The 27,663-nt window shown below is 36.9% G+C and overlaps 1 protein-coding gene across 1 annotated transcript; it reads left to right on the forward strand.

Annotated features, from left to right (window-relative positions):
- glb1 (galactosidase, beta 1) lies at positions 1-26,370 on the forward strand. Its single transcript, XM_066690431.1, has 16 exons — positions 1-119; positions 801-970; positions 1,261-1,411; positions 1,709-1,769; positions 2,007-2,101; positions 5,426-5,606; positions 6,248-6,306; positions 8,090-8,211; positions 9,964-10,004; positions 11,616-11,728; positions 12,883-12,957; positions 13,704-13,793; positions 14,157-14,270; positions 14,458-14,589; positions 15,150-15,389; positions 22,996-26,370. Exons 1-16 carry the CDS (start codon positions 54-56, stop codon positions 23,245-23,247), a joined length of 1,962 nt encoding a protein of 653 aa, XP_066546528.1. The 5' UTR covers positions 1-53; the 3' UTR covers positions 23,248-26,370.
- The last annotated feature ends 1,293 nt before the right edge of the window (positions 26,371-27,663 follow it).

The following is a 27,663-nucleotide window of genomic DNA, read 5'->3' on the forward strand; positions in this document are numbered from 1 at the left end:
CACACGGCTTCTCCAGTCAGCTGACAGACGAGCAGGCAATCAAGACAACAAACATGGCTTTCCCCGGCGGTGTGCTGCTGCTGCTGCTGTCCTCTGTGCTTGCAATAGGGAACGTAAAAGTAAGCTCACATTAGATACACGTATTTCAGTTATCAATATTTGCGTTCTTGCTTTTGTATTGGTTTATTTTTAGGAGGACTGTCATTTTAAACCAGTTGGTGTTCATCGCTCGAACGTTATTTATACAGGAGTGCAATTATATATTATTGTTCTTGTATCTTTTTTGTTAGCATATATGTGTGTTTTAATAGACGTTTCTGTTTGCATACACACACATTCAGAGAAAAGTGTTCCTCCCATATAATCCCCGGCTCAACCTAATCATGAATAACAGGTTCACTAGAGCTTCACATTCCACTGACTACAACTTGAGTAATAATAATATGCACTTTTAATCTACAACAACGAGGAAGTGTGTGGTTCCAGGTAGTCATCACATCTATTTGATGGTGCCATAGCTGTGTTGAAAAATAGTTTTCAAACAAGAAAAATCCCAATTGGGGGTTTGGTTAGCTTTAATACGTCATACAGGTGAGGGTAGGAAGTTCTAGAAGTTTTGATTCCAGTGTTGTGTAGGGTCAGCTCTTTTCGTTTTACTGTAGATACTGCAGTATAGTATGATAGTTTAGAGTAAAGATTCTGAATACATGTGTGTGGTTTATGAGGTAACACTCTACTTCTCTTTTCCTCCCTCCTTCCCACCCCTGCCACTCTTTTTCTCTCTCTCTCCCCACCTGTAGCTTGCTTCATCCAGCACTTTTGAAATTGATTACAAGAACGACTGCTTTGCCAAGGATGGAAAGCCATTCCGCTACGTTTCCGGGAGCATCCACTACAGTCGGATCCCCAGAGTGTATTGGGTGGATCGCCTGCAGAAGATGTACATGGCAGGACTGAATGCCATTCAGACGTACGTGTCTCCACTGGCCTTGATCCGTTGCAAGCTAAAGAATGAACCATTCAGTCTAAAAAAAAATGTCAAAAAAACTCAGCCTTGTTGTCTAGAAATCGAAGTCTCCAATGTTTATATTTATATTACAGGCTGTTTATGGAAAATGCCAAAGTCAGATTTCTCTTCCAAATGTCGTTATGTTAATCTAAATTATTTGCTACACACTCACCCAAACATTTATCCAGTTGCTGTTTAGGACAATAATATTTTGAGACATGACCTTTCCTTTCTTTCTGTGTCATTTACAGCTATGTACCGTGGAACTACCACGAAGCTCTTCCCAAACAATACAACTTCACCGGAGACCGAGATCTCGAGCATTTCCTCCAGCTGGCTCATGACATTGGGTTTCTGGTGATCCTGAGGCCTGGGCCCTACATATGTGCAGAATGGGAAATGGTGAATTTAAACATGGGTCATTTCAGATGTGCAATTGGTATTACCTATATGACTTTTTAGAATTGCACATTTAATATTGCACATGTTCACTGTATCTATGCAGCAGAGGAAGCAATATAGATGTGTGGCCTTGAATGGAGAGACAGGCAGGCAGAAAGAGTTCAGAGTGTTTTCGTAGATCAGACTGAATTAGCAGATCTTCATTTAGGACAGCAGTTGAAATAATACTAATACATAGCTGGCTTAGTTTTTGTTTACAGTTACATCTAACTCTTGGCATGTGTCCCTTTTTCTCAGGGTGGGTTACCTGCTTGGTTGCTGAAGAAGAATGATATTGTCCTCAGATCTTCTGATGCTGGTAAAGTATTCAACACCCCCAACATTTTTATCTCAGAATGAGTTGCGGAAGAGATTGAAGAATAATTGATTTGCTCTCAAATGAATGCCTTTATGACAAGTTTAAAATGTTTTTTTTATGCAATCACGTTACCTTTAATAATAACAATAATTTATTGTTAAAAAACAAAACAAAAAAACACAACTTAATTCAGCGCTCCGTGTCATTAATGCATGTCCTTTCTTTTTTGTGTTATAGATTACATTAACGCTGTAGACCAGTGGATGGGTACATTACTCCCAAAGATAAAGCCTTTTCTGTATCAAAATGGAGGGCCAATTATTACAGTTCAGGTAATATATTTGACATGAAAGGATTACCTTTACATTGAATTGTATTTGGTTTATGTATGATTCATATACAGGGTTATACTCATACTGTGTAATGGAACATCTCTGTTTTAGTGAACCAGGGTTATGTTCATAACCTAACTTAGTTTTTTTGTTTTGTTTTTTTCAATTACAGTACTGTTCAAGAACTGAATATCTCTTTTAACACTGCAAAAAATAAACTTATATTAATTTCCAAGTAGTTGGTGTTTAAAGCCAATGGAAACCCATTTAAATAGTTCAAATTTTTTGAAAAAATGATACAATAATAAGAATGAAAACAACATCAGTGTTAATTTTTGTTTGTGCATTAGGTACTAAACCACTTTTAAAACTCCAGGGTTTGAGGTGTGAAGTTAAGGTGTGAGAAAGCAAATGAGATATAAATGATTAACAAGAAACCAACTATATATAGCCACGTGTTTCTGATCTTATCACAGGATATATTTCAGTTTTCACTGACTGACTGCTGTTGGGAAAAATAATCTAAATTAGAGCAAATCAAGTTTGTAATTATCCATTACTGTTATATAGGGGATGTGACCCAATTAAGCCCATGCACCATATAAGCCCACTTGCTCTTTTATTTTGAAATCCCGAAATACAGGACATATTAGGATGTTGTTACTGTAATTTTTTATTTGGAGTCAATCACATTTTTTGTTCGTGACTTTGTGCAGCAGCAATTTTAGAAGTCACCCCAAAACTTTGCTTTATGAGGGGCCTCCCAAGAAGCAATTTTTCTGGAATTTGGTGACCAAACTTGGTGAATATTGATAAGAATTATAAAATGAAGAGATTAATAAATGAAATGAAATATGATGAATTTGCTTGGTATTTAAAAGCACTATTTTGTATTTGAAAATATAGATTTCATGAGTTTCTGCAGCGAGCGCGGGACACTGTCAGAATGATGGTCACACAGATAGATGCAGTGGAACAACACACATTTTGAAAAACTGTTGATGACCATAGTAAATCTAAACATTTTAGATGTTGTTTTCAGATAAAACAATATTTAATGTTCTATCAATTATTATAATCTTACAATTGTATTGTTTTTGTCATATGAGCTTAAAAGGAACAGCGCCCTTGACATGCCTATTAGCACGTGGCTTTAAAGCAGAATAATTAATTTGTTCTACCAACAATAATAAACATGGTCTAAGTTGTAAAGAATAATGTATTTTATTTATTATAAAGATATTACATGTTGACATTAACTCTATAAAACGTTATTGAGGTGAATTTCCCATGGACCACTGTTGTTCTTAATAAACCCATTAAGCCCAGAACCCATTGTACCTCATATTAAAAAAGCCTTAAATTAATTAATATTACTCAGAATACATCCTTTTCATTCATTAACTTAACTACTTACCTTATTTTCTTTATGGGGACAAAATGGGTAGGCAGAGAAAAACTTATTGGGACTGCAATAACATGATGGAAGCATTCTGCGAATTTAGTGCGGATCACGGATGGACATTTGTGACTCACGTGTCAGATATTTCCCTGGCACTTGCGACCAAGGCCAAAGAAAATGCGGTTGTGCTTCTCTGGCTCCCATCTCACCTCACCCACATCCTCCAGCCACTGGACCAGACAGTGTTTGGTGAAGTCTAAAGCAGGGATGCACTGATATGAAAATTCTGGTCCGATTAAAGAAACAATAAAACTGGCCTTCTTTAGACTAGTTGAGTATCTGGAGCATCAGCAATTGTGGGTTCGATTACAGGCTCAAAATGGCCAGAAACAAAGAACTTTCTTCTGAAACTCGTCAGTCTATTCTTGTTCTAAGAAATGAAGGCTATTCCATGCGAGAAATTGACAAGAAACTGAAGATCTCGTACAACGCTGTGTACTACTCCCTTCACAGAACAGCGCAAACTGGCTCTAACCAGAATAGAAAGAGAAGTGTGAGTCCCCGGTGCACAACTGAGCAAGAGGACAAACACATTAGAGTGTCTAGTTTGAGAAACAGACGCCTCACAGGTCCTCAACTGGCAGCTTCATTAAATAGTACCTGCAAAACACCAGTCTCAACGTCAACAGTGAAGAGGCGACTCCGGGATGCTGGCCTTCTAGGCAGAGTTGCAAAGAAAAAGCCATATCTCACACTGGCCAATAAAAACAAAAGATGAAGATGGGCAAAAGAACAGACACTGGACAGAGGAAGATTGGAAAAAAGTGTTATGGATAGACGAATCTGAGTTTGAGGTGTTCGGATCACAGAGAAGAACATTCGTGAGACGCAGACCAAATGAAAAGATGCTGGAGGAGTGTTTGACGCCATCTGTCAAGCATGGTGTAGGCAATGTGATGGTCTGGGGGTGCTTTGGTGGTGGTAAAGTGGGAGATTTGTTCAGGGTAAAAGGGATCTTGAAGAAGGAAGGTTATCACTCCATTTTGCAATGCCATGTCATACCCTCTGGATGCCGCTTGATTGGAGCCAGTTTCCTCCTACAACAGGACAATGACTCAAAGCACAGCTCCAAACTATGCAATAACTATTTAGGGAAGAAGCAGTCAGCTGGTATTCTGTCTATAATGGAGAGGAGTGCGGTCAATGGATCTCCCACCCTATTGAGCTGTTGTGGGAGCAGCTTGACTGTATGCTACATAAGAAGTGCCCATCAAGCCAATCCAACTTGTGGCAGGTGCTTCAGGAAGCATGGGGTGAAATCTGTTCAGATTACCTCAACAAATTGACAACTAGAATGCCAAACGTCCGCAAGGCTGTAATTGCTGCAAATGGAGGATTCTTTGTCGAAAGCAAAGTTTGAGGCACAGAATTATTTCAATTCAAAATCATTATTTCTAACCTTGTGAATTAGTATATTACCTATTCAACTTGCTATATTTCCTATTCACTCATTTCATGTATGTTTTCATGGAAAACAAGGAAATTTCTAAGTGACCCCAAACTTTTGAATGGTAGAGTATATGTCAGAAATATAGGCCATTATAATACAATTGGCCGATAGCTGATAGTCATTTTTTGCCATAACGGCCCGATACCGATCAGTGGCCAATCAATTGGTGCATCCCTAGTCAAAAGGTAATGGAGGAAAGAACTGCGCTGCCATTCCCATGTTAACGCTGTATATGTTGCTTTATTTTCTTTGCATTCAAATTTGTAAAAAAAAAAAAAAAAATACGTATTTTAAGGCAACGCTGTCTATTTTAGTATCTCAGTATTCGATCTAGACACAAATTGCTGGTAAGCCATTGCTTTTGGCTTACCAGATGTGAACTGTGAGTGTTCAAGATGTGTTGTTTTTTCAGGTGGAAAATGAGTATGGGAGCTACTTTGCGTGCGACTACAATTATCTTCGGCATCTTACAAAGCTGTTCCGTTCTCACCTGGGCGATGAAGTTGTTCTTTTCACAACGGATGGTGCCGACCAAGGTTATCTGAAATGTGGAGCTTTGCAAGGCTTGTATGCAACAGTGGATTTCGGGCCAGGTTTGTGCAAGGAAATGAATCGCTGTTTATCCAGGTTGCAAAGATTTGCAAAATATTTTATTGTGGTTTTGCTCAGTGCCATAGCAAAACAATTCCCTACTGTATCATGTGGAAACCTGTGGGCTGCCACTAATTGATTATGGAGAGCTCCCAACTTGTTTACGGGACTGTATCTTTTTGCCTCTAGAAACAGGCCGGAAACGGCCTCCCTGATGGTTCAATCAGAGTGGTGGTAACCCCACTGTAGAGTGATGACTGAATTTCAGTTTTTAAATGACCGTGAAGGTAGGAGTCCCTTCATTTCTGGCATTTCTCCATTTCCCCTTCTGGACAACACTTTCACCCTCCCCCCCCAAACCACAAAGTCATTCAAAGTTCAGGGCTGTTTTATTTAGTCCCAGTCCATCTTTGCTCTGATCTGTGCATCTGTGGTGTATTTGACATGTTCTAAAGACATGTTTTGGCCCAACATAATATTAAGGAGAGGTTAATTTTTATTTTATTTTTTTCCTTTTTTTTTTTTTAATTTATTTTAATTGTGACTTCCATTCGTAAAAGCTAATAGAAACACGGGCATCTGTTTTATACAAAAAAACGAACAAACAAAAAAAAGTTATGCAGTGTACCTCTTTTTCCAACAGGTGGCAATGTTACAAAAGCTTTCTCTGCACAGAGGCACGCTGAACCCAGAGGACCTCTGGTAAGGAGGGAGAATTCTTGTAGCTATTATGATTTTCTTTTTAATTTATTATTTTCAACAATTTTATTGTAATTAGTTTAGTCTGCTTTCTTTGGGTTTTTTGTGAATGATTAAGCAAATTGGAGTAAGAAAATACACTTTGTCTTATTCCTGGGGGTGCAGGAGATATCTTTGGGATATACATCTTGCTTTGACAATGTCTGCTCAAAATCACAAGTGGTGCAGGGGCCGCAATGAATTCAATACATTTTTGTTGAATCCAAAAATGGCACAGATACAGACATATATATACCCTAAACTAATCTTACCTATCTATATATGTATATAGATAATTGTTTTGTTGTTGTTCCATTTGTAATTGTTTTGCCGTCTGCCAACCGCAACTTATATATAAAAAAATATATATATTACAGGAACTAAGGGGGTAAACATCTGTTAGCATTAATCCCTCTGAGACTCTGCTTTTTTGTTTCAAGTTGCACTACCTAATGCAGCCCACGCCACACGTAGATGTTTTATTGTATCATTAGTTTTCCACTCAGTCTACTGTGGCGTTACTATTCATATAACTGTAATCACATAATTCACTATAATGTGGACTCGTATCATACATTAAATGCAACATCATCACATTTGTTGTGTAATTTCTGCGAGACTTTGTGAGTGCATAGAGAATAATACAGTTACAAGTACATGGTTAACAAAATTTCAAATCAATCAAATGCACAGTGCAAACCATTGACCCATTGTCTAGCTTTTAACTTGATCCACTTCTCGGTAAAGACCTTCCGTGTATATTGGCCATTCTGAAAAACTGTTAATAAGTCATTGCTGTAATTACGTTTTTACACAACTGAATTGAAGATTGTGTTAAACCTGCAACTGCTGCAGTGCTTTGTGAGGCTAATTTTCAAAGTGATAGGGAAAGCAAACTAAATACCTGGAATTGCTCTTCAATTTCCCTGTATTGTTTTCACTTCATACAATCTCCTCCAACCGGTTTCTCAGACCTGTTTGTCAAATGACTTTACTATTCCTTTGAATAGTTATTCAGGTAATATAGTTTTAGTGCAGGTGTTAGTACAGAGATTAATTTTTACGAGTGCAGGAATGTAGATAAAAGTAACATCGATGTGGGGGAATTACCATTTCTACAATAGTATGAAATTCAGAAATATGTGACCTCTTAAGTTCACTGAAAATACTGGATGAAATATTTCTAGAAGTTATTATTTATCATTATTAGTAATGGGTATTTTTTCTTTTTTTTGGCTGTTGGGTGGCTTCTATAAATGGATGCGAAGTCAGTTAAAGAAATGAAATCAATGACTTGCGTGTCCTCCTATATTCACTCCAAAAACAATCCTGGGATAAAGGAAGTAGTCTCTATTGTGGCCATTTGTTTTTCTAGTTTCAAAATAAAGGATGATGCATAAGCCATCTAGTTCCCCATTTATATATATATATATATATATATATATATATATATATATATATATATATATATATATATTTTTTTTTTATAAAACATGAACATTTTTCTTTGTGTGTTCACTTTTTGGAGTTATTCTGAGACATAGTAAGAGTAAGTACTAGTAATAGATTTGAAATGGGTTCAGTTTGTTTTAATCTTAAAGCTCTACATGAAAAATAATATACCTTGCTGTCTTATTGACGAGATGTACTGTGTGTGCCTTTCATGAGAATTTGTGGTGATTGTGATTCACAGAGACTGTTCCCCGTAGTGCCTCTGCACTCGCTCACTCACTGACGTGTCTTCCAGGTCAACTCTGAATTCTACACAGGGTGGCTGGATCACTGGGGGGAACATCACTCCGTGGTTAACAAAGATGCTGTAGCAAAGTCACTGAATGAAATTCTTGCACTTGGAGCCAATGTCAATTTGTGAGTAACAGATATATTTTTAATATAACGTGCTTAAATTTAGGAATAAAATCATAGGGATATACATATTATTTACATCCACTTCCTTGCATGGCTTTAGCGTGTTCTTCCTGTATGTACTGTTTGTGCAGTGCACCCGGAAGGTATTCACAGCGCTTCACTTTTTCCACATTTTGTTATGTTACAGCCTTATTCCAAAATGGATTAAATTAATTATTTTCCTCAAAATTCTACAAACAATACCCCATAATGACAACGTGAAAGAAGTTTGTTTGAAATCTTTGCAAATTTATTAAAAATATGAAACAAAAAAAGCACATGTACATAAGTATTCACAGCCTTTGCTCAATACTTTGTTGAAGCACCTTTGGCACCAGTTACAGCCTCAAGTCTTTTTGAGTATGATGCTACAAGCTTGGCACACCTATTTTTGGGCAGTTTCTCCCATTCGTCTTTGCAGGACCTCTCAAGCTCCATCACGTTGGATGGGGAGCGTCGGTGCACAGCCATTTTCAGATATCTCCAGAGATGTTCAATCGGGTTCAAGTCTGGTCTCTGGCTGGGCCACTCAAGGACATTCACAGAGTTGTCCTGTAGCCACTCCTTTGTTATCTTGGCTGTGTGCTTAGGGTTGTTGTCCTGTTGGAAGATGAACCTTCGCCCCAGTCTGAGGTCCAGAGCGCTCTGGAGCAGGTTTTCATCAAGGATGTCTCTGTACATTGCTGCATTCATCTCCCTCGATCCTGACTAGTCTCACAGTTCCTGCCACTGAAAAACATCCCCACAGCATGATGCTGCCACCACCTTGCTTCACTGTAGGGATGGTATCGGCCAGGTGATGAGCGGTGCCTGGTTTCCTCCAGACATGACGCTTGCCATTCAGGCCAGAGAGTTAAATCTTTGTTTCTCATTGTTGGAGAGTCCTTCAGGTGCCTTTTGGCAAACTCCAGGCGGGCTGTCATGTGCCTTTTACTGAGGAGTGGCTTCCGTCTGGCCACTCTACCATACAGGCCTGATTGGTGGAGTGCTGCAGAGATGGTTGTTCTTCTGGAAGGTTCTCCGCTCTCCACAGAGACACACTGGAGCTCTGTCAGAGTGACCATCGGGTTCTTGGTCACCTCCCTGACTAAGGCCCTTCTCCCCCGATCGCTCAGTTTGGCCGGGTGGCCAGCTCTAGGAAGAGTCCTGGTGGTTCCAAACTTCCATTTACGGATGATGGAGGCCACTGTGCTCATTCAATGCTGCAGAAAAACTTTTCCTGTCTCGGAGGTCTACAGACAATTCCTTGGACTTCATGGCTTGGTTTGTGCTCTTAACTGTGGGACCTTATATAGACAGATGTGTGCCTTTCCAAATCATGTCCAATCAACTGAATTTACCACAGGTGGAGTCCAATCAAATTGTAGTAACATCTCAAGGATGATCAGTGGAAGCAGGATGCACCTGAGCTCAATTTTGAGTGTCATGGCAAAGGCTGTGAATACTTATGTGCATGTGCTTTTTTTTGTTTTTTATTTTTAATACATTTGCAAAGATTTCAAACAAACTTCTTTCACATTGTCATTATGGGGTATTTGTAGAATTTTGAGGAAAATAATTAATTTAATCCATTTTGGAATAAGGCTGTAACATAATAAAATGTGGAAAAAGTGAAGTGCTGTACTTTCCGGATGCACTGTATGTCTAAGTATTAAGACTGCACAATTAGCTTTTTAGCAATTGAACAACTTAAATGTCTTATTCTCTTCCTAGATACATGTTCATTGGAGGAACAAACTTTGGATACTGGAATGGTGAGACTGGACAAGATTACATATTGTCTATGTTAACAACTGTCTGGGGAATCTCGGTAAAATCGGTTTCATTGCTAAATATTGGAAGCTTTTATGTTCAACTTCGTCATTTTAAACCTCAATTTGTCAGCAGAACTGAAAGAGATCTGGCTGAATGACTGAATTCACAAATTTACAAACTTGTATTTCTATACAGATTTGGAGGTATTTTTCCAGTTCTGTGGCTCGTGATTCATATGGAAGTAGGTTTGCCGGCAAAATTTCAGGATAATTTGGTTTAAACTCAGGATTTTCTGTTCTCTGAAGCGAGCTTAAAGTTCAGCCAGCTGTGTTACCAGAGCAACATGTCCAGCATCTTAAACCTGCTCCCTGTCAGGTTAACTGGAAGTTAGCCGGCTAAGAATATGAATATATTGAATCTGCCAAATGAAATTACTTGGGTTGTCAAAAATACGGATACTTCGATACTACCGCAATACCACATTTCAGAAGTATTTTCATTAATATTGAAGTATCTGAGCACTCTACTTGTATAACAAAAATTGTGTGATTGCGTCTTTCAATTAAGAAAAAAAGGCTTTTTCTCCACGCAGTGACACCATACACCTCAGGTGGAAACAAAGGCTGCGTCCCAGATCGCACACTCGCTCCTACACCCTTCGACAAGTGTACATTTCGCGTGATGTTGTATTGCCGTCACAGAGTGTGCACTTGAGTGAGGAGGGTGTAAGTGTAGGTGAAGCTAAAGCGCTCAATAGGACACACTTCAGCGCCAGTATTCAGCGCCTTTGCCTTTGACCGAAAAAGTACCTACGCAGTCTTTTCTTGTCATCTGTCTGTATTTAATTAAAATAATAATAATTTTGAAATGCATATATAAATATAAGTATGTATTTGGTGCTTTTTGTCAAAATAATTTGACAGCATGTTATTTTTCCCTTTGTTTTTTTTGTACATTGTTCATTTTTATTATTATTATTTTGTATTTATTTAATGTATTCATTTAAAGTCGGGTAAAACAAAAATATAATTTACAATGACAGCCTGGCAAGTGGTATTTGTAAGTTTTTCATATTTAATGATTCAAGAATGACTTGTTCGTTGACTTATAATGTCTTTGGTCTTATTTTGTATCTCTATTTTTAGAATTGATACATCGTGTCTCGCCCAAACATGATATATATTATTCTTAGGTCATATCGCCCAGCTCTAATTCAATATAATGTTCATTGCCTCCTCATAGCCTTCCATATTAAGCGCTGAAATAGGCAACAGCTCTTCTGCCTTCACCAAATCCTATGTTTGACGTGTCTAAATGGGAACACGCACTTATCCTTGATGAGCTAAGTCTGGCTTAGGCTAACCGGCTAATTAAATCCGAGATCCTGGATATCTGTTGGTGCTTTAGCTTAAGCTGGGATAACTCAATTTAGCCTGGATTTGTTAAACCATGTATGAAGAACAGACCCCTGGTCTTCTATCTTTATTGCCACTAGTCAACATTTTAATAATAATAATTATAAAATGTATCCTGGACCGCTCAAACCCCTTGGTCATTGAAAGCACATTGAAGAAAATGCATAATTCTGAGACTATTTTCTGTGTCTTAAGGTGCTAACTCTCCGTACGCCCCCCAGCCAACCAGTTACGATTACGATGCTCCTCTGACGGAAGCCGGGGATCTCACAGACAAATATTTTCTTATTCGGGATGTTATCAGAATGGTAAGACTCATTCAATATCCTCAGATTTTCAGATTGTATTTAAACCTATCCTTTGAATTGTAAGAACAAATGGAAACTATACCCACTCATTATAGACACAAATTACCTAGATACCACAGTAATGTGATTTGCATGATTACTTTATTAATACATTTCTTAGCACATGCCCTAATACAGGGTGTTTTACCATTTATACAAACATGTCAAAGCATTACAAAAGTACAATAGTATAATTGTTACAAAATACAATAAGCATACATCCTAGTACAATGAGGTAACAAGTGCACACATAATACAGTTAATTCATAGGTAAGTGCTAAAGAGGGGTGGGGCATAGAAGAAATATATAGTTTTTATATTTCTTCTGATATATTTCTCAAAGTATGAATATTGTTTTCTTTTCCTCCCTAAGATTTTACTATATATACATCCGTGCACAAATACACACACACTGCATTGTTTCTAAATCAGTATTTCCTAATTATTCTTAAAATATTTACTAAAAGTCTTTTATAACCATCCTCCTGTCATTAATAAATATTTTATAAAATGGTTAGGAACCATTAATTCCATTTATAAATCAAATCTATAAACCTTTGTAAAATATGATTGACCATTTTTATTAAAAAAAAAAAAACAAGTGTATTGGGAGCTACCAACATTTACGATAAAGATGATAAATGAACCCACAATTCCAGAGTCTGTACAATCGACCAGTAGTGACTTCAGTGAGCTGACATCCTGTCTTCACTCGAGCAGCAGTCATTTAGCTCTTTCTGTAAGCCTTCTGCACTAAGGAAAGGAAGACGCATGTCATAGTGAATGTACTCAACCTCCCTTTACAAGTACACTTTGCAAGTATAGATATGAAAGCACGTGAAACCACTGCAGACCCCTGAGTCAATAGCATCATTGAACCATTCAAACCACCGTGCACTGAGTTCTCCTCTGCACAGTCTGTAATTAATAAAGCCATTTATGTGCACAAATTCAACCTTATACAAAATGTTTTGTGAGTTCTGTATGTGTATATATTTTCCCATGTCCATTTTTTAAAAGAAAATATATATTGATCCTAGAATGTTCAGTTAATTGAACGACATTTACATTTGTCCCCAAACTTACCATGCTTTTTTTGGGGTTTGTTGTTACAGTACAAGAATGTTCCAGATGGACCTCCACCACCAACAACACCTAAATTTGCATATGGTGCTGTAAAAATGAAGATGGTAAGTGTCAGTTCTGGTCAGACATGATCTTAGCATGTATCATGTTGGAATACATGTCCATATGAGGGCTGTTACAAGAGATTTCACTTCACAGCGACACCAAATTAAGATCAGTCAGGGTGTGCTCGTCATGTAGTCCCATGGTGGGAATTTTGCTTTTGTTTTACCATGACTGATAGTATGCTGACCAATGTATGAGATCATCTTTGCAACTCGACTTTGATTCAGTTTCTGACACTAGAGCTTTATAATGCTGTACACAACATGTTTTTAAATACACCCTATAGGTGTGCAATAACGGAAATACCAGACACAATCGCTTATTTAGACCTCTTTAGTTTTTAAGGTTTACTTGGTTTTCTAATAATATTTGTTATTGTTTTTTGCTGCCTGTGACAGCCTTTTGATGGTGTCAATGGAGAGCAGTTGTTAAAACCCCTTGCAGAAAGAAACCACAAGAGATGTGTGGTTAAGGTGTTGGAATATAAAAAAAAAACAGACAAAAGCTTGGTCCAGAAAGAATTAGACAGGAGGTAAATATGCTGATCATATGATAAGCAAATAGGCTGCCGTCGTGCAGTGAAGTAGTGGCTGTTTTTAAAGTGCAAGAGTAAAAATATGAAATCTTTTGGCAACTTCCTCACTAAAACCTCAGTGAGACTATAGCCTTCGATGAGATGAGTCTATAAGCGACAGTAGGATTTTGTATTAAACTAATGGTCTATTTTGTGTTGATCCGTCCACAGCTCAAGACTGTTGCTAGTGCCCTAGACATGCTCTCCTTCTCTGGGCCAGTCAAAAGCATTTACCCTCTGACCTTCATCGACATGAAACAGGTGAATAAGCTCATTGTATCAGAAATAATTGTATTTGACTAGCAATATAGCACTGCATGAAGTGTGGTTTTCTGCGGAATAAAACCACTGCTCATAATAAAACAGCCCATCGTAGACAATTGTTGACTATATGTACAAAGATATCTAAATAATTATAATAAGTAAGTTAGTTGCATTTATTCTACACATGATTTCATTATGTATTTTTAGCATGAATAAGAAAACTGCCCTTTGCTGCTGACACGAATACTTCAATGGTGAAGGATTATTATAGGAATACTGTCCTTTGGTATGGAACTGTAAAGGTTAATATACTTCCTATATTTTTTAATTACATTTTTAAATTTCGTTTACTTTTAAAAGCATTTCGGATTCATGCTGTATCGAACTAAGTTGCCTAAAGACTGCAGTAAGCCCACCCCTCTCTCTTCACCGTTAAATGGGGTCCATGACCGAGGCTATGTCACAGTGGATGGGGTAAGTTCAATTTCTCTTTCATTTAAAATTACACTAAATACCATTCCCAAACAGAAAATCTCCTCAAAATGGGATTTATTAGTGTTTTACTGTATTTTGCATTGTAGTTGAACCATATGTTAAGAGGAGCCATGTTCGTTATCTCACAAGCACAGTACAGTAACATGCATCTGCATTGCCTCTGTAGGTTCCTCAAGGCATTCTGGAGAGAGACAAGTGCTTAAGTATCAATATAACTGGGGCAGCTGGAAGCGAGGTGGACATCCTTGTGGAGAACATGGGCAGAATAAACTATGGCAAATACATCAATGACTTTAAGGTAAATATTCTTGCTATTGTATAGTTTATACCTGCAGAAAAATGGCAGAATTTAGAATCTCTGCATCTGTCTCTGACCCTTCTGAGAATTCTGTTATTACAGAACAAAAATAACTTCCTTGTTATGTACAGCCATAATATTTACACTGTACTGATTCAGATTTCAGATGTTGAGGGTTTGTAGATTAATAGCAGGTATTCCAAACCCTGATACTCCATTCTCATCTTTCACCCAAAGGTGTCACTATTTGGCCAGAAAGAGGCTTCACCTAGACCTTATTTTTAATTTTTGTTAAGATTTTCCTTAGATGAGGATTTTCCTCAGACTGTGGGTTTATAGTATGTTTGTTCTTTAAACCTTGAATTCTGAGGATGCCCAAGTGCTTTCCATTCTGCAGAAGACATACCTAAAGGAAGAAGAGATCGAAGTCTTTAAAAACAGAAGATGTGGGAAATCAGTTGAGAGCATTGCACCTTTGCATCTTTTAAATGAAAATGCATTCTTCAAAATCTCAGTAATGTATTCTTTTCTTTATTATAATATATAATTTTGCTCAACAGGGGCTTGTGTCCAATCTTACCCTTGGTTCTGATACCCTGAGTAACTGGCTGATCTACAGTTTAAGCATTGACGAAGTAGTCAGCAAAGGCTTTTTCTGGAAAGGAAGCCATGGCAGGAATGTGTTTTCTCACTCTGCCAAACTGACTACTCCTGCATTCTACGGCGGCAGCTTCAGCATTCCCAGTGGCATCCCTGATCTCCCTCAAGACACCTACATCCACTTCCCAGACTGGAGAAAGGTAGGGCTTCTAGCCTTTCTAAGCGTATTGGCCAAATTGCTTTTAAATCAGTGCAAATTTGGGATTAGATTTTGATTATATATCTTTAAATTCTCTCCTGCTCCCAGTCTTAAATAAAGTTCACAGTAATATTTCCTCTGAATAAACAAGGAACTGAAAGCAGAAGTCTGTTTTTTTTCTTGCAGTGTCATCATAACTGACTCGGATTGTGGTGCTTGGTAGCAATACGTTTTATTTCCACTCATACAGACAATTCCATGGTAACACGATGTAGCCCTATGACTGGTATAATGACTTAATCCCAGTGTAAGTGCCGTGCTTTAATGGTTGCTCTGGTTTTTCAAGGTGAAGGACAAGCCTACTCATTATTTAGGACATGCTTACTTATTTTGAAAGTCAGGAATAAAAGCTATGAATACAACTCTTATTTATATTAGTCAGCTCTTCTGTGTATTTCCTCATTTTTACCGCAGTTTATCTTATCGTGTAAATAAGACCTTCAGTTAACCTTTTTTTTTTTCTTTTGAGAAATGCAGCTACAGTAAACTATTTTCTTGAACATACTGTATTTCCTGGCTTTCCTTTTTCTGTCCAAAAACCTACTAGTTTAATTTATTTGTCTGTTATGCATTGATACTGTTTTTTTAGGATGTTAAAGTTCAATAGTTACATGTAGGAAAAACGAATGTCTACCGATTTTTTTTTTTTTTTTTTTTTAATTATTGTTGCAAATTGTTAAAATAAGATAGAAAGTACCAATAATAAATAAATAGTTTAAAATGCAATTTTAAATAAATATCAATGACAAATTACAGCACAATACCGACGCAGTGCATGATGTGTGGTATAACGTTGTTCATTTTATTCCATGGATTTGTACAAAGGTAGGATGTGTTCTTGCATTCAAGGAAATTGTAGGTGGAAGAATGTAATATTGCTTTGATGAACACAAACCGCATGCAGTGACTAACCTTTTAATTCAGTGCATTGCAAAGGCAACTGTGCTACGGAAGCTGAGCCTGGCATTCTCAAGGACAGTGGTGAAATTCAGTCACTGTGCTGTGTGGGTACATTCTTGCAAGGAAATCCTGTGTTCTGAAAACTTTAAATGAAAATTGTGCGTGTGCGTGTATCGATCCACTGCTGGGTGAAGACATCCTCGAGATGTTATGTATTTCACCTGCATAGGTGTTCAGTGCATTTTTTTTGGAAGGTTAATATACTTCCTATATTTTAAGACTCATGAAAGCAGTTGTGTTTATTGTAACTGAAAAATAGTTTGTATAAATACTGGTTCAAACTTAAGAATTTAGATTGCAGGAAATAAATGTAGTCTACATGTTTATAATCATTGGAATAGTGCAACATTTTTAAATGGCAGCGTGCCAAACACATTGCAAGAAGAACAGATCAAAGATGGACAAAGTAATGCAATGAATGCATCCCAAGAGACGAAAAATTACCACCTAAAAGAAGGGAAGATGAAATTATAAACTTTGCAGGCATTACATTGAAAACAGAAGCTGTAATTCGAAGCAAATGGAAACATTGGGGAGCCTTCATCAAACTGATGGCTATGTATATATAATTTGAAAGAGTGATGCTACCTTTTCCAAGAACAACCTACACAGTGATAAAATTATAAAGGTTTAGAGAGGGGGTGTTGCTTCTGATTGCAGATCGGTTGGACTGCACGGTATCTAAGTTTTACCTTACGTCTTTGCTGATAACAATCTGCATTTTTAGAACAGGGATGAGTCACAGCTGGTGCTAGTAGATCTGTTGATTGTGACTCTCTCAGTATGTCAGACTTTATCCACAATGCATCGATGCTTGCCCTGCGATGGACTGGCATCTCGTCCGGGGGAGCCCTGCCTTTCACTCTTTGCCTGCTATGTTAGGCTCCGGCTGCCCATGAATGCTGTGCTGGCAGAAGTGGTTATTGAACAGTTTTGCTATTTTAAGAGGATTAAGAATACAAACCTTTTTTTTTTCTCTCACACTTTTTCCTCATTCTTCCCCCTTGTGAGTAGAGTACTCTCAAGGTGCAAACTAAATTCTGTAGGTACTGATATGAATTGTACAAAAAGTAGATTGTTCCTGCAGTCATTCCTGACTTCAACTATTAACCACACTTCTGTCCTTGACAAGATATGCGTTCAGATTGATTTACAGCAATTAATTTATGCAGTCCTTTAAATTAAAAGCAGCATTAATTGATGATGGGTATTTTCAGTTTTTTTAATGAATTATTCATTGGTTTCAATGCTATTGCACTGTAATGCTGTTCTGGAGTTCTTCCAACACAAGAAAAATTGTGTGTGATGCTGTTTTCATTAGGGAAATACCCATGTCACATGGTTAAAAAGGAATAACCCCCCATCCCCAAAAATACAGAACTTGTTCCTAGCACTTATTCTACTGTTCCCGTGGTTATTTGTATTATTATGGTTATAATTATAGACCTTTACTGTGAGGCCGATTTTATTTATTTATAATTTTTTTCTATTATTCCTTCCTATGGCTACTTTTTCAATCTCATTAATTGTAATAAAAGTAAGTACTTACAGACACGCACACAATACAGTAATGATTAAGATTTTACTATGAATTGGACTTTTATGAACACACTACCTTGTTTTTTTATTTTACTGTATATTGAGTTACTTTATATTTTAAAGCAAAGCTATTTGTGCTTTTTAATCACTTTTAATGTGATCCTTTATAATAAAGGATAATAATATATAAGAATGTGTGTGTATATATAAATAAATATATCATTATATAATAAAAATAGTACTGCAGACATTGTCCCTTTAAATAATTCTAGCAATTGTTTTGGTAAATGTAACCTTAGGTTTCAAGACATAACTAATACTGAAACCTTTCTTAAAGAGCATTTCTTTTATAAGTAAAGGATGAGTAATATTTAAAGAGAAACATTTGCAGGTGGATTTTGTGAAGATTCCAACTGAATTATAAATTACAGTTTACTAATTCATGGCAGTAAATCTAAAATAATGAATTTACATAGGGTACAAATACAGTACATATCGTCTCCAATTATAAAACAATAGACATTTTGCAAGCGTCATTTACCAACCAAACCTGTTGATTTTATCCCATGCTAACTGTTCTACATTTAAGTAATCCTGCATTAATTTACCATTTAAAGTATTTTATCAACTGGTGAGTAATGTGGTTAAGAAACAAACCAGCAAAACAAACTGATTACTAATTATATGATAGCATTCTTATCATACCTGTGATCATGTCAGACCTTTTTTATGCAGTTCTATTAACTAAACATATTCAGAACATGGAAGTGTGATATATAACATGATTATTGTGAACACACATGGTTATATCTTTATTGATTATTTGTTGCTATGACTTTATAAACTCATACTTGTGGTTTTGATCTTCAAAGAACTCTAAATGTTCCAAGACAAACTGTTCTTTCTTTACTGACTTGTAATGAAAATGAGTTTTGAAGCTATACTCCAGTGACACAAAGATAAGGAAGCAGAACTTGCAGGTAATTGTTTCTTAGAATGATTCTGTAAGCCAATGTGCATTTTTCAGGTACAGAAACCCATGTCTCTTCTAACCACTACTACTTTGGATGCCAAAACAAAACAAACAAAGCCTGCAATCTGCTTTTTAATTTGGGAATATTGGTAAAAATGTATGCTTTGTAAATAGACTGTATGCCTGCAGTTTAGATATAGAGAAAGCTCTCTTCCTATATCTTACATGTTAAGGTTGTTTTAGAACACTCCATCTGTGCACAAAGGTGTGTGTGTGTGTATATATATATATATATATATATATATATATATATATATATATATATATATATATATATATATATATATAAAAAAATTACTTTTAACTCGGAATTGAGGAACAGAAAACAGGAAATCAGATTGTTTAAGATAAGGACGCAGATGCTTATACTTCAGATAAGCTAACAAAAGCCGACATTTGCATAATCTTTGGAGGCAAGCCCATGCATATCAGTTTATATTTGATCCTGCGCAATAAAGCAGAAAATATATTTCCAAAATTACAGTCTGTTTTATTGGCATTTCACCATAATAAATTCTTAATTCAAACCTACATTGATCCAGTGCCACATTGCAGTGTCACAGTTGGCAACTTAGAAGATAAAATTCTATTTCCCTTTCTTCCAAGCATCTGACAGTACCAAAATCTCTAGAGGAACTTGTATGAATGTGCCAATTTCAGGTAGGCTTCTGGAATTCTACAATCATTTTATGGAGTGTAGTACTTGTTGGCTACATTCTTCTCCTCCCAAAACTGGGTTCAGTTGCTGCACTATATCAGAGTCCTATCCCAGAAAACTCATCCGCTTGTACCACCTTAAGCCGAAATAAGCATAGTTCGTTATGTGCCACATTGATGTGAAAGAAAGTTTTATAGACCTTTATTCAGTTTTCCTAAAAAAATATCAATATCTACATCATCTACAGACGCTAGTCCATTGTCATCAGACTGGAAGGCTTAATTAGAATTAGTGACGCCACAGCTTTTTTTTGTTTCAATAATGTTACCTGTTTATTCAGACTTAAAGTACTGTTTTGGGGCTTTCCTTGAAATGTTTGGCTTGCTTTTAATTCTACTGATTTGAGTCACTTTGAGCAAGATGTCTTCTAGATGTGAACAGGTTTTGGTTAGTCAAAATCACAAAACCTTGCACTACTGGAGTAAAAGTTGCATTATATACAATGTTGTAGATATTGGTGGGTAATTGATTGGGAGCCCCTGTGATCTGTAAATTCTCCTGACTTATTTTCAGTTTGACCCTAAAATATATTTAATTAAATGATAACTGGTCCAAATGCTAGTCTTTATCCACTGGTATTTAATGCATAATGGTAAACCATCAGTATTGAATTTTGATGAAAGAAGTACACCTTTAAGATCAAATAATAATGTTGCTATTTAACCAACAGAGGTCAGTGTGCATTAATTCTCAAACCCTTTTCAGCTTCTAATTTTATAATTGTTTTCCCTTCTTCCACAAGAAAAAGAAAAAAATATGTGCACGCCATCAGATTGAACCACTGGGACTACTTATCTAGCTAGATCTTTATAGATTTGAAGGTCAGATGTCAGAGCTTGCTCACCAGCAGATTTCACATTAATTACATATGCCCATTTATTTAGTTTGTTCTATATTAATATTTTCTTTTAAGCCTGTATGAAAAAGTATCAGTATTCACACAGCATTTAGATTTGCCCATCTATAGTATTGGTTATGAGAAGGTAGAGCCAAAGGTAAATGGTAGGTAGGTGTATGGTGAAGCCATAGATTGACTCATACAACCCACAGATCTTTCTCATGACAGTAAAGATGACTCCTACACAGACAGACACAGGATCACTCTTAATGTTTCCATTTACATCAAAATCTCATAAACGATCAGCTTATCAGTGTCGTTCAGTGTATGCACACCTCGGCTATAGATGGATCCAGTAAATGGATAGATACACTCAATGCCCACCAGTCTGCACACGAACGAACTCAACAGACTATTTCCTTGATTTACGTTTTTTCTCAATTGCTTCAGCACATTTCTCCAAACAGAAATAGCATTTTCTAAACAATTAACACGTGCCCCAAACTGAAACACATTTTGCCAAATTGACACCAATCCTTTGCAAAATTTCTCAAAACAGCAAATACATGTCACTAAATCAAATCAAGTTAATCAACAGTATCATTTGTCATCTAATGGAAAGTTATTTCCATCAGCCACTTAGGCACAATGAACACTAACTATGAGCATCAATAGACATGGTCAGCTCTGTACATGCTCTCTTTGTTGTCTTCCGCTTGTTTGAAATAAAGCGTAAATGGTCCATTAGCATTTCACCCCAGTATGAGCTGAACTTGTGTTCTCTGAGTGACTCATATCAAGAAGTCCAAATGTTCTTGATGCATCGAATTAAGATATTCAGGACCAAGCTGGTTATGACAAAAAAAAAATATATATACATTTAAAAATAGCAAAACACAGTGTAATTGTTACAAAGTTTGGCATATTACATTCTATTGTACAGGAGGTTGGGAATGCAGTTAGTTTTATTTAATGGGACAACAGTAAAGAACAGGTCCCCTTTGATGCTGCACAGATGGGAATATCCCACCTCTCTGGCCTGGCACTGACTGTGGCTCTGATCGGTGAGACTCCTCCCACGACTGCTCTCTCTGGACAAACTGAAACACACTTCTGCCAAGTATATGAATACATGTGGCAACTTATTTGTTGAATAAGGGAAACACAAAATTAAGATGGGTAGCCATTGTAACTGTCTGCAGCTAAGTATTGTAAGGAAATGCATGACTGTGATGAGCGCTGACCTGTACAGACTGGAAACTCATCTCCTTCACTCTGTCACTGTTCCTGTCAAAGGTACCTGTACAGCTGTTTCATCATTAGTTGGTGTCGATTCAAGACCAGGTCAGCAGTTGCCAGACGGACATGTTGTACATTCTGAAATATCTGATGTTCTTGTGTAATCTGGATCTCCCACAAACATACGGAGTTGTTTGAAACCACTGTATCTACAATGGCAGCCTCCTGTTTTTTCCATTAGAAATGGTCAAGGAAGATGTTGGAAAAACTCCTGATGTGTATATCGTATAGTACTGTAATACATTGAAGTTATCTATGGTCACTTAACCTATTCCCATTTCTGAATACTTTAATTAATGATGCCACATTTTACCTGCTTAGATTGAGCTGCTCCCTCTGCCCAGCCTCTCACATTGAAAGGCCATGGTTTATCACATGATCAATGATAGTGGCACATATATGTCAATGGAAACATCTGTTCTGTGTCTTCCCCTTTGAGCTGCTGTGCCACTGCGTAGACGCACCCCTCTTCCTCTGTGGGCTCGTGGTTGTTTTACCCTCTTTCTCTTTCCTCTTCGTCTTCTGATTTGCTCCATTTCATGTCAACACCCAACTCACTCTTATATGTGATTATGGACTGATTGCTGATTGAACAATTGAGCAATAAGGATGTGCACATATGCAGTAGAGATTCACACTTGTGGGAGTATGTGTTATTGACTGAACAAATGTTCTAATTCTGTTTGACATGACTTCCCCAAATGATTTTTGTGTCATGTGTACAGAGTTGTTTGCTGTTTTGCACAAATGTACTTGACATTTGCATTTGTGTGAAAGCAACCATAAATGACCTGTTGTTTTGCAAGAATATGTACTGTTCTGCTCATTTAAGTTATGGTGTTGGTCATGTAAACCACAGTTTCATTCTCATTGACTTTGCAAACGAGAGAAACTGTAACAGTGTTTAGAAGGTAATTGAATGCTAAGTTGTGTACACTGCTTAATTAAGTGATTATTAGTACAATTTGTAAAATCTCACTGAAGGTTTATGATCTTGGGGACATAAATTGAAACTTAGCTACTGGACTTCTATCAAAGTGGCTCTTCATAGCACTGTTGAAAAAACTGATTGGATATTTGTAAGCATAATTCGTTTATTTTGTTTACTTCTCAGGAGCTGAATAGGATTGACTTCCGTTTTTTCTTTTGTTATTCCACAGGGACAAGTTTGGATTAACGGATTTAATCTGGGACGGTACTGGCCAGCGCGAGGACCTCAGGTGACCTTGTATGTGCCTGCTCACATCCTGCGCACAGATGCGCCCAATAACATCACTGTGCTGGAATTGGTGAGCGCGCCATGTGATTCCGGCACCTGTACGGTGGAGTTTGTGGATACGCCCATCTTGAATGCCACTGTTTCTCATCCCGCACTGAAGCACAAGATGTTCGACAAGGGAGACTTGGCTTGATTATAATTGAACGCACAAATTCGCATGGATAAAAGGTTAAAAAACACACACTGCACTACCTCATGATGTGTGCACTCTTCCTCCATGTTTTTTTACTCATTGTACCCTCAATCAGCACAAATGTGAATGTTTTTTTGGGGGGTGGGATTTATAAGGGTCTTTTTTGTATTAATCACAGAACATTTTAAATGATTCTCAGAGAGTTAACTTAAAATTTTAAATGTAATACATATAGGGTAGAGGGTCTTTATAAAGGGCATACATGCTTAAATGGGTTTTATGATGCAGAGCAATGGGGATATGTGTGTTGTGTATAGATAGATGTCTATGTATATATAACACATATGTATACATCTCGGGGACAAATTAAGAGACCACTGCAAAATTATCAGTTTCTCTGGTTTTACTATTTATAGGTATGTGTTTGAGTAAAAATAATCAAAAAATTTATTTACTTTAATTTTTATTTTATTCTATAAACTACTGACAAGATTTCTCCCAAATTCCAAATAAAAATATGAATGGAATGGAAGGGCCGTCATACACGTAGAGATTCTGATTTAAGAAATAATTGCAGTGGTCTCTTATGTATTCCAGAGCTCTATATATAAACACATTATCAATGGCCTTATTGCACTCTGTAAAGAATACTAGATGTGCATAGATAGAGATGTTTTTTTTTTTGTTTTTTTTGCACCTTCTGCACATTGGATTATTGTGTAAGTTGTTGGATACTTTTTTAATTATCGCTGTCACATGCTGGTTATTCAAAACAGTAGTTCAAAATGTGATGTACGTCTTCTCGATCAGTGAACTCCTGCCCCCATATGAATGTACCAAGCAATGGAATTGAATATAACAATTATTGGAGAGAATTCTGGGAAGATTTCTGCTGAACTTCTAGATGTTATTGATCAAGTCACATCATCTTGGAGTACAGAACAACAGTCTTCTCGATTTAAGAAAATGGTTAAGATTTTCTGATCATGTGATGTGATGTGAATTCTTACATGGTATCTCCATTGCACTTTAATGTTTTCATAATTCTTTATGTAAAATCTTTTTTTCAGAATACTCCTTGAAATATCATTTTTTGTAATTTTCATTTCTGATAAAAAATAATAATTGTAACCTGCATGTGTATTCTTTTTAACATGTCTGAATAAACCTTTTCCTTACACTAACTATAACTTTCCATTCTCACAACTCCTTCATCTTTTGTTAACTACACTCTGCTGGTATTAACCCTCTATTGCATATTGTAACACCAGCGTAACCACCCAGATTTTGCTGCCCAATAAACATAAAAAGGCTGTAGTTGCAGTTCTGTAGTTGCAGCGTGTTGGTCTGATGTAACCGGCTGCTGGCTGCCATTTGGTCCAAAGGCTTGTGTTTTTGGTGTGCATGTTGTAAAGCCCTGAGTCAATATAACAGACATCTATATTCCACATGCAGGTTCATAACCATCCAGCTCTAAAGTAGTGGCTGTGGTAGCGCACCCTGTCAGCCATTATTCTAGATCTAACCCCAGACGCCAACATGAAGAAAGATGACAGTTTGGTCAGGACCACGTGTCACTTTAACCCCAGCAAAGTGACAATAAGTAATGCTAGAATGTGTTGGAATGCAACTTCAAAATTCTGCTAAAAATCCATGGATACCAAAATATCCAACAATATCTGTGATTTGTAATAACCCCCCGCCCCATGAATTATTGTGGCCTAAACATGATGAAAATAGCAAATGTTCACATTTCAGAGAGGTTTTATGACCTGTAGGAGGAGACTTGAAACCAATGTTTTGGAGGACTGGTCCCTAAGGATCACAGCAATACTTAATTTATAGGACCTGCATCCCCTGCAAGGTAAAGAGTAGGGCTGAAGTCTGAATACATCTCGTCACGTACCCCTTATGTGGCAACTTGCCAAAAGTGAGATAGAGGCTCCTGGTACATATTGTGTTGCTGTTGAAAACCCTATTCCTTCCAAATCGAACAAGGTGCTACACATGATTATAGGATCAAGGTTGAGCCCAGGGGGATTTTTCTTGTAAAGGTCCCTTTTGCAATTTGTCGACTTTTGGTGGGTCATAGGTGGAAGCGGAAATTTAAAAAATGTAATTAAATTAAGAGCATTTTTGAACTCTGCCTACCAGACAGTGTAAACCCCCAGGTGATTTTTTCTAGCATCTGCATTGGTCGGGCAACCAAATTGCCCCTCTTCTGGCTCAGTTATAGTGGAATGACCCTTGTGGAAAAAAAGTGCATTTGTTGTCTAATTGTGCATAGTTACAGCTGTAATGTATAATTATGTATGCAGGTGTGTAATAATTTAATTAAATAAGTACTTACACATTACCTATGTGGTAATGACTCGGCCCCTACACCCCAAAAATGCCCTGTTAATCTAAACATTTTGAGGAGATATAATGGAGTTATCTGGAGGGTTAAAAAGAAAAGCAATAAATCTTCTCTTGACTCTTGTCCATATCACTATAGCTATGTGTTGGCACAGTCTGAAATTTCACTACCATTACCTGCCACTCTCACTACCCTCAGTATGCCGACACATTGCACTGACTAATGTTGTCCTTCACACTTGAAGGATGACTCACATGTGTAATGAAAGTGTCCCTAGCATAAGGGTTTGGCTATAGTGTTAGTGGAGCCAGGGTTGAGTAAAACCTGTAGGAAAGCACATTGGAGTTAATAGGCTGGGAGGTTCCCCAGAAGTCACTGTTCAGGACTGTGTATTGAACATAAACATCTAAAAAACTGAAATTGATTAAATTTGTCAGCAGACTCATTGCAAGAACTTGTATTGGTTTGGGTCAGAGTCCCATCTCTCAAGCAATTTCTAAAGGAATCCATGAGAAAACAAGAATACACTATCAAGTGATATTGAGTTGCATTTCAGTATGCCTTCTGATGCATGTTTTATTGTAGAATTCCTCATCAAGTTACTTTAAAAACTGAAGACTTTACATTAACATACATGCTCTGTGATTTTTAAATGTTTGTCATTTGTATGTTGTTTTTCATGCTGGTTTTCTGTTTAATTCTATATAGTGTGTGTGTGAGAGAGAGAGAGAGAGAAAGTTGGTGAATAAAGAGGATTTATTGCATTTTTTTATAAATGTCAAAGTTACTTCCTCAAAGAAACTGCTAATATAGTTAATAGACATGACAGTTTATTTTTAGGTTTCCATGTATCTATCCAATGACCTTTAGTCATCTCCCACTCCTTATTTGTCTTCGATTTTATGTTTAGATTGCAGACTACAGCAACATGTGACTGGCTTACGGTTTCGCCATCTCAAAAAGTAAGTTTAATGATAAAAAAAAGATTTGTCGAATCTGTATGAATTGGCAGCATTAACATGATCCAAAATGTGTTGGGGAAGGAGAGTATGGAAACCATTTATAGTACATCATAGAATTTTCAGAACGTCAGAGGGTTGTATGAAGCACAGTTTTAGACGGTTGACAATGAGCCCACAGTTGGTAGATTAGTTCAGTTTCCCACAATCCTCTGCTGCACAAGCTGGTGAAGCTAATGTGTGAAATTCACAGGTCAGAGCTGGTGGGAGATCGCCCTGTTTAACTGTTCACCAAACTAAAGAGAAACTGGATGTTAAAAGGTGGTGAGTAATTTACCTGCCTTATGGCTAGTCAGAAAGACAGGACTGGTTAGATAAATGGAGAGTTAAGGTTTTGACGATTGTATTATTAAGACATGTGGAAACGAATAATCTGTAAACCAACTGTTTTACAAAGGCTATGTCTGTCTCTAGATTTTTAACCATTTAACAACATCTACAATGAATTACGTAGTGCCTTCTAACTTATAGGCCTAGCATGCACAAAGCAATGACATCATGTTGACACCTCCCCCCAAAACTCATCAATAAATGAAATCAAAATGTTTGCTTTTTCTCATGGTGGACAGAATCACTATTTTGTATGAAGGCCCATCTTTTGCAGCATGCATTTCTGGCAACAAAACTGTTAAACTGTAGACAAGATCCTGTCTAAGAAAGATTCTTGAAACCAAGGTATTAAACATATGCATGTACACGCTTTATTTTAAAACTCCCAGCAGTACAGAATTTCATTAAAACTCTTATCTAATACATTTAGTAGTGCCCTGACCACTCAAAGGTATTACAGATTGTCTGGCAATTGCCTTGCAAAAGTATTCAGATCCTTTCTATGGTGTCCCATTTTGTGAAAATACAAAATTATGCACACAGTTTTTAACCTTATTATTATTATTATTTTTTTTTTTTAAACTTGAATGCTCAAACTGAAGACATCTAAGGTTAAGCTAAGTTACAGTAAATGTCAGCAAGATCTAAAGACAAAACTGAAATTTTGATTGCATAAGTATTCAGACCTGTCAGCTCAATATTTGGGAA

The sequence above is a fragment of the Amia ocellicauda genome, chromosome 18, assembly GCF_036373705.1.
Source record: "Amia ocellicauda isolate fAmiCal2 chromosome 18, fAmiCal2.hap1, whole genome shotgun sequence".
In the NCBI taxonomy this organism is placed as follows: domain Eukaryota; kingdom Metazoa; phylum Chordata; class Actinopteri; order Amiiformes; family Amiidae; genus Amia; species Amia ocellicauda.

What these genes read in the sequence shown, in the direction of transcription:
- glb1 (XM_066690431.1), top strand. Translation starts at nt 54, where the DNA reads ATGGCTTTCCCCGGCGGTGTGCTGCTGCTGCTGCTGTCCTCTGTGCTT. An exon ending in GGCCAATTATTACAGTTCAG is followed by an intron (nt 2,102 to 5,425) that starts GTAATATATTTG and finishes TTGTTTTTTCAG; the next exon opens with GTGGAAAATGAGTATGGGAG. An exon ending in AAACTTTGGATACTGGAATG is followed by an intron (nt 10,005 to 11,615) that starts GTGAGACTGGAC and finishes CTGTGTCTTAAG; the next exon opens with GTGCTAACTCTCCGTACGCC.